The sequence below is a fragment of the Mesitornis unicolor genome, unplaced genomic scaffold (genome assembly GCF_000695765.1).
Source record: "Mesitornis unicolor isolate BGI_N332 unplaced genomic scaffold, ASM69576v1 scaffold55093, whole genome shotgun sequence".
NCBI lineage: Eukaryota > Metazoa > Chordata > Aves > Mesitornithiformes > Mesitornithidae > Mesitornis > Mesitornis unicolor.
The window spans coordinates 1-7,961 of NW_010175044.1; the positions used below are offsets into that span (position 1 = coordinate 1).

Below are 7,961 nucleotides of genomic sequence, written 5' to 3' on the forward strand. Positions count from 1 at the left end.
TCTGTGATTCTGTGATTCTGTGATTCTGAGGTGTAGCTTGAGCTGCAGTCAGACTTGGTAAGACAACAGATTGGAAGAAACAAGGGATGTAGTTTTCCATGTTTGGCTGCGTGATATAACAGAGCTTGGGAGTCAGGCCCAACACAGGTAATGCCAGGGAACAGCCAGTTTAAAGTAAATGTATTTAAGCAAGTACCAGTTACCTAAAGTGTTAAAGAATGCATTGGTCTCAACAAAAACAGAGAATGTCCTTCGCTAACACAGAGCCTTTCCCAATCTCCTCAGGAGTTTCCTGAAGGCCTTATCAGATACTTATTGCACATTCAGTGTTTGCATCTCCTTTTTTTTCTCTTCAGCCTCGTTCCTCAGTGTGAGCTGCCTCTCTTTGGTGGACATTGCAGGAGGCTGTTCACAGCTTTGAGAACTGAACTAAGTGTCGGCCAATCTCTGAGACATTAGCACAGCCTGAAATAAATAGAGAAATGAAACATGTTGGTGAGAGAGACAAGGGTCTGTGGATGAAACTTGGAAGGCTCCTCTCTCTGAATCACTGTCTAATCTTATCTGAGCCATGTGAGGATAGGCTGGTACTTCAACAGCTAACTCACAAGATCCCTACTCCTCAATGGCGTCTTCAGCCTTGAGGTTAGGCACCAGGCTTCCCACATAAGAGATAGAAACATGAAAAAAAAGCATGTTTATATAAGCTGAGCAGGTAACCTGATCCAGCCAGAAGTGAAAGGTAGACAGAAAAGACACAGGGATTGCCATGTGTCAAGTGACCAGAGGTGGAGAATTGCATTGCCATTTCATTTGGTCAAATCTGGGTGGAATTTCACAGCCCTGCCAAAAAGGTCCCAGCTTGCTATTCTTGCCAAGTTCAGTGCCCCTTTGCACGTAAAGAAGTGTGAGAGCCTCCTGAAAAAAACCCCAACCTTATAGGAATCTTTACTAGTTGCAAAAGTAACTAAAAAAAACAGGCTATTAAGCAATGCCCAGAGGGATTTCAGATCAGTCTCCCAGTCAGCATTGCTGTCCACTGGAGTTCATGGTCGCTAGAGCATGAAAATCTTTAAAACATGATTTGAAGTGGGGTAAGACCCTTTGTTCATGTCTGATTACTTCTGCACTGGATCTGCATGTTGTACTCCTTCATGCATGAAGCTGGAGTTTGCACTGGACTGTGCAAATTTGCTGTTCAGTGAAGGGGTCAAACATGGCAGCTACAGGTAGGAGCAGAAGGGAGAAACTCAGAATGAGGAACAAAGTAAAAGCTTGGAGGACACACAGAGGCTTCTAAGGCATGTGGGATGCTGAGATTTGAACCTGCATCAACAGACTGGATTCTCTAATACACAGAGAAGAATTCTGCATTCATTTTACTGAGCTTTTCATGGAGCAAAAACTTGGTTGCATTTTACACTAGTGAACACTGAATTAAAGACTGAAAATCATATGCTGCAACTCAGAGCAGGACAGAAATTCCAAGTTTCAGTCAGCTCTACTTAACAGTTTTGCATCTCTTTAATTGGGTCAGAAAGCTGCTTTAAACTACTTCCTCCTTGCAAGCTTCACTGTTATGACACCTGAAATGCCAAGTGGTTTTGCAGGAAGCAATTTCCTTAAATACAGCAACTAGAACCAGCACAGCTCACATGGATTCCCTTTTTGTGACGCATCCATCAGACTTCTGATTTTAAATGGCCTGAATGCAGAAAGTCTGTATCACCAATTACAACCAACCTGCAAAACACTTACCAGCTAAGGCTATAGACAAGCGAAACTCATCCTGCAAAATCCTCAAAACGTCTTGAAGACCTTCTTCACCCTGCTCCAACAAAGAAAGCAGACAGGGTGAAAAGAGGACTGGCACAGCACAACGCTGCAGGATGCTTACATTGTGAGAGCTGGGACAGTCCCTTAGGTCTGTGCCAATTTCAGTCTCTCAAACAGATGAATGATTAAAATGATATGACAGATGTGTTCAGTTCATCACAGATTAATTTAGATGCTTTTCCTTTTGTGATACATCTGAACGGGGAAGGAAAGCAAAGCTGTTTTTCACTTCTGACATTTTTTTGCTGGTTTTTTTTCCCTTTGCTTTCAGTGAACCTCCATCAATGGGCTTGTTTTAAAATGTCAAGCCTTACAAAGCTGACACTATTTTATGAAGTAATGAGAGTTTTATATATGATACAGCTTTAAAAACTTCACTCAGATATTGGACTGAATCTTTAAAAATAGTACGCTGTGCATTTTCCTCCAAGCAAGTGACACCAAGAAGCTCAAAATCAAATAAAATGTACATATGATTTTGATCTTAATGTAAAATATTTCAGGATCTTTTGTTTTTCTCTTAATTTTTGTTTTTGTTTCTTGCAATGAAGAATGCTTTTGTTACAGACAAATGTCAGTGCTTGTTCATGCCCTTCTTCTCTTGTATGCTAGATCAATGCCACTGAGATACATCTTTAGGAATAGTCTATGGAATATAATACTAAAGCACAGATAAACACAAAGAATCCCATCTCCTTTCTGTTTGCTTTGTTGAAAAAATGCAGGCAACTCATAGCAACACCCTTTTCATGTTAGGCCCTTTTTCTCTGTTTGCTGGCCACAGAAACAGAGCTGCCAACACTTCGAGGTTCCTCACAATATTCAGGTAACTTCTTGCTTAAAGCCTAGCTGCTGGAATCTACAGCAACCACATCACTGGACAGGAGTCTCATTTAAAAAACAGGAAGTGTTTCTAGACCATAAAAATAAATATTTTTTTCTTCTAGAGAAAACCTTGAAAGTTCCAATCTAGAGGCCAAAAAGCAAAAATTTAGCAAAGCAAACAACTGGTATAATTACATTTTAATTTTAGTTATATTATGTTGACCTTCTACATCAGAGGCTTAATTCATGGCCCTGGATCATAGAATTATGTTAGTGGTTAAGAAGCAGCAGAGCTGGAAATAAGATAGTAGTGGCACACACAGGACATGGTTGTGCTCAATCTTGTCCAAAATATTTCATGCATCAATGGGATGGAGTTTTATATGTATTTCTGAAGAGTTCACAACACCACTATGAAACTGTTGTATCAAAACTACATATTATTTCCAAGTAAACCGACAGCAAATAAAATTGTCAGACTTATCTTTGTGGCAAATAAGCTTACTTCCAATCTTAAAAAGCACTGGTGGTCCTGAGTCCTGTTATTAGTGTTTTAACACCAAACTGCAACACCAAGAAATCAGGTCCCACAAAACAATGTTAACAGCTTCAAAATCATATTTGAAATCTTAAAATTCAGTGGTACTTTTTAATCACATAAAATGCCTGGTTTTGATCCAATTGGGGATGTTTCCACTCGAACTTTCTTACTCACCTTGTAAGTCAGACCCCACAAAGCTGGTCTTCCAATAAAGACGCATTTTGCTCCCAGTGACAGTGCTTTTAATACATCACTTCCTTTTCGTATTCCACCATCTAGGTAAACTTCAACTCTGTCTTGTACTGCCTCCACAACCTCAACCAGAGCATCAATCTGCAAAGAAGCAGCAACTCTCACCTTCATCTCAGTGTTTCATTCCCAGAGAAAGAGGAGATACTCCAAAGAGACAGGCAGGGATGCAAGGCTTTAATAGTGCACTTTCTCAAAAGGAAATGTGACTATGCATCACAAATAGCTCAGCACCAAAAGCTGCGGTATAAACTGCAGGTCCCTGTTCTGTTTGCCAGATAGTTAAATCTGTTTTCCAATGCTTTGTTTATATTCTTTGCTAGTACTTCTGAGAAGTGAAAAAGTAACATTTTCACTTGTTTTCTGAAAGATTTTTAAAATTAGTTTCAATTGAAATAATTGTTGTTAATATCTTACTTTCATTTGAGACGATGAATGATACAAATATTTGACGAAAAGGCCGATGTCAAACTTCTCCCTGTTAACTGTCCAAATTGCCTAAATTTACATTTCAACCTAATCCTGTGACAATGTGTTGAAAGCCTCCTCAAACCCCATAAAGCACCTATGAAGGATTTCATTTGATATGTAGTACAGTCAACATATAATTTCCTCTAGGCTAAGTCTCTTGATTCCCTAAGATCTTTTCTATAGAACACAGCACAGTGCCAGGATGGTAATGCAGGGCAGTACCATGCAGAGACCAGTATGTCAGGCTTGGCACCGAAGTAGCACAGCTGGACTACGCATCTACTTGTTTGTCTGTAAAGAAACTTTTTAGGTAGAAGAGCTTTTTAATGTGGTTGCCACTTTCATTATTATGTCTGTAGCATTTATATCATTTTTTAATTCATTATTGTCAGCCTTAATGTTGAAGAGAAGAGAATTCTCTGGTGCCTATTTTTATTTTATGGAGTCCATAAGATACTATGCAATACAGAACTGTAAAAAAAGAACAATTGGAAAAACTGACAGAAGCCAAATTAAAGCAGTGAAATACACATACGTCCAAACAATCCACTCTTTATTTCTACGGATTAAAAAGCAGGGGAATTTTTCTCCAGATAAGTTACCCTTTTTCTGGCTCATGAAAGTCAACAAATTCCCATTTAGTCCTGAGTCTGTAAATACGCAAGCAGATCTCTCACTAAATCTAGCTCATTGTTTGTGCATGTTTTGGCAGATGTGAACAATGAGAATACAATATGCTCTTATTTGTACATTTTTGGTTCCAGAACTTCATTTTATTTTTGCTGCATTGTGCAAAGAATACATGTGCACTGCAGCAGCTAATGAAGACATAGACAGTAAACTTTTATTAACTCTGGCCAGTAGTTTAGCTGCAGTTATGTGGGTTCAGTGCTGGTTACAGAACACTCCCAAAACACTGAGGAGATACTGCAGTGGGTAGCCCATGCCAAAGCATGCATCTTTCCACTTTAAAGTACATCTACACACATCCACAGCCATGCAACGAGCACCCAAGTCCACCAGAAACATATAGACAAAGATGAGCATAAAGACACTTAGGTTAGCACAAATGTGCATACAATAAACACTTACAGTGGCAGGTCCTCCATCCAATTGCCTTCCACCATGATTGGACACAATAATTCCCTGAACTCCATGTCTCACTGCCAGCTCTGCATCTTCTTTCGTCAAGATGCCTTTGATGATGATGGGCAGGTGAGTCAGGCTCCGTAGCCAGTAGATATCGTTCCAGGTGACTGAAGGATCCAAGCTGTTGGGTGGCAGTCCATACTCAGAACGGTCATCTCCCTACAGCCATTGGACAGAAGGAAACCTCACCTGTGTAGCAATACAGAGGCCCCTTGAAGTCTTCCCCTGCCCCAGAACAGATTAATTAAACTTGCTAACAGAAGTTCATCAGCTCCGAAAGCACGTGTCTCCAGAGGAGAATAATTACAATGAGGATGGAGATCAGTGTCTCTAAGGAAGCTGGATTGGGATTTTGAAGCCAGAACTCAGTCTGGCAGAAGGTCAAGCCAGGACACTGCAGAACCAGAAGGGGAGAAGATACACCCTGGTTACCACAGATGTCAAACCAGCAGTTACCCAGTGGTTTTGTCTCATGTGGTACATGTCAGCACAGTGAATGAAAGGACGGGCTTATTTTACAAACCTCAAAGGCGTCTTCTATGTTCTTCAGTTTCATGTGGGGAGGAAGACGGAAACCATTGCGGACATCGTCGCGTCTTTTGCCCGTGTAGGGCAGATCTGCGGTGAGGACGAGGCCCTGGAAGCCCAAAGCCTCAGCCTGTTGGACCAGCTGCTGGGAAACTGCCCTGTTGCGGTGGATGTAGAGCTGGAACCAGCGGAGGCCACCAGGAGCAGCTGCAGAGATCTCCTCCAGTGTGCAGGTGGAGTATGTGCTAACAATATAACAGGTGTTCATCGCTTTGGCCGCTTCAGGAGGTATTGGAAAATAATCAGAATTAAGGTCATTTGAACGGTCCTGGCAGACACTAGATACAAATTTTCTTAATGTACTGTCTACAGAGACAACTTGACCTCCTGTTTTACGTATGTCCTACCAAACACAGCACTCTACCAGTTGGCAAATATGTCCCTGGGGTTAAAAATAGTTGTGTTTATCATACACTGTTGTAAGATCATGGTTAAGAAAGCAGGAAAAAGAAGAGGTAATTTACCAAGTGTTGCTTCCATTTTGCAACTATTTTTTTTTAAAGTATGAACTTTATGACCATGTCCTTGCAGGAATTTACTGTCAAATACAATCAGTGTACATAGAAACACACACAGGAAAATAAAAAACCAAAACATTTCTAGGGGCCAGCTCTCCAAACCCACCACAGGATTTGGGAAGAGAGGTTATCCTCTTCTCCAAGGGAGACACTCTTCTTAACCAGTAATAAGGAATTTAGAGGCTGAGTCCCACCCACCACACAGTCTAGTACTGAGAACCTTATGTGGTTCTTGGTGTAAGTCAGAAATGTGTCCACTGCCTCTGTCTCAAGACTTGTCATAGTGCCAGCTGGAGAAGTAGAGCAATATCTCTACAGCTTCTCATGCACTCTGTCATTGGACCCAAGTGGGCTATCCACAAAAATGGGTGTCAGAAAGAGGGAAAGGAGTTTGCCTCTTCAAGCTTGAAGATTTTGCTCAGTCACAGTTCAAGTCATCCTACCAGCTTCATAAGGCTTTTCCACAAACCCCTTTTTGCTACAAGGCTACGAAACAGAAGAGTACCTCTGGCTGTGCTTTTCTCTCCATCAGGCCATGCCAGCTGGTGGAAGCCAGTAGGGGCAATTCCTACAGGAAAGCTGATTTCAGTCCCCAGGAGCTTAGTCCTAATGTCCATCATGGATACGTCCCGCAGCATACGTGGCCGGAAGTGAATTCTGTAAGGCAATAAAAGCCCTTCAGGATGGTAGCTGTCCAGTGACTTTTCTGAACTTTCATGCAAAACAGATCTTCATTTACCTATTGTCATGCAAGAATATGAGTTAATAAAGAGAACAGCATATAAAAAATGCTCCTTGTCCTTTCTGTTCACTTTTCGAGGTCAGTTAAGCCAGCAGTTCAACCACTTCTGCTTTTCATTAATCCCATACTCCTGCTCACTGGCCACAGTGCATAATTTCTGTATTTCCCACTTCAGCTCACCAGCCCATCCCACAGGTTCCTTCTACTTGCAGCCCAGTGCCAGGTCACTGCCTTCCACTCCACAATTCGCATGTCTGTCCTCACTGAACATTATGCCTACCCTCACTCTCTGCAGCATGTTTCCCAAATCCCACCCTACTTACACCAAGATTCCCGCTGTTTGCCATCTCATTCTATTATAGCTATCCATACCCTTCTCTGCCATACCATACCATACCATACCATACCATACCATACCATACCATACCATACCATTTTCCTGTACCCTCAGCATCCCTTCTGCCTCATACAGTCTGTGTCATATTCAGGCTAGCATCAGAGTACACAGCATCATTCATTTAAGTGCATTTTGCTTGGGAACCACATTGAAGGGGCAAGGTGTTAGGTATCTTTGCTTGTGAAGTCCAAACACTTGCACAAAAACATACTTTAAAAGCTTCCAGTGCAATACCCCTGATTTCCTCCTCACATTACCTTTTATAGGCCAGGATGTTTTCGTCTCGAGTGCTACAGTCATCTGCTCCAGCTGCAAAAAAATCCCAAGCCATCTTGGGTAAATACTTTTTAGCATAGGCTTCGAAGTCTGAAAGACACACCATAGTCATTGTCGAGAGAGGCTCTGGGAACCCTGAAGAAAAAAAGTAACATGGAGTGGAAATTATATACCTGAACTTTCATTCCCTCTTTTGGGGCTCTAGTGTCACTTAATGCAAACTTTGGACCCATATGCCTTGTAGAACTGTTGCTAAGAGGTTGTTTAAGTCTATGTTGCCATTCATTCTCTCTCCTAATATGAGAAAAACTTGCAGATGCAGCCAGAGCAGGAAGAAGCTTACATCTCTCTCTCTGTCTCTTTATTCTG

At 41.5% G+C, this 7,961-nt stretch overlaps 1 protein-coding gene across 1 annotated transcript; it reads right to left on the reverse strand.

Annotated features, from left to right (window-relative positions):
• Positions 1-409: 409 nt before the first annotated feature.
• HAO2 (hydroxyacid oxidase 2 (long chain)) lies at positions 410-7,704 on the reverse strand. Its single transcript, XM_010181224.1, has 7 exons — positions 7,574-7,704; positions 6,683-6,834; positions 5,578-5,878; positions 5,015-5,192; positions 3,377-3,535; positions 1,759-1,828; positions 410-465 (listed from the first exon to the last, which is right to left on the reverse strand). The coding sequence occupies exons 1-7, from the start codon at positions 7,702-7,704 to the stop codon at positions 410-412; spliced, it is 1,047 nt and encodes a 348-aa protein (XP_010179526.1).
• Positions 7,705-7,961: the final 257 nt, after the last annotated feature.

Excerpts from the sequence above, each read along its gene's own strand:
- HAO2 (XM_010181224.1), bottom strand. The coding sequence starts at position 7,704 with ATGACTATGGTGTGTCTTTCAGACTTCGAAGCCTATGCTAAAAAGTAT. Across the intron at positions 1,829-3,376 it reads TGTGGGGTCTGACTTACAAG|GGTGAAGAAGGTCTTCAAGA; the intron begins GTGAGTAAGAAA and ends TTGTTGGAGCAG. Across the intron at positions 466-1,758 it reads CTTGTCTATAGCCTTAGCTG|GCTGTGCTAATGTCTCAGAG; the intron begins GTAAGTGTTTTG and ends TATTTATTTCAG.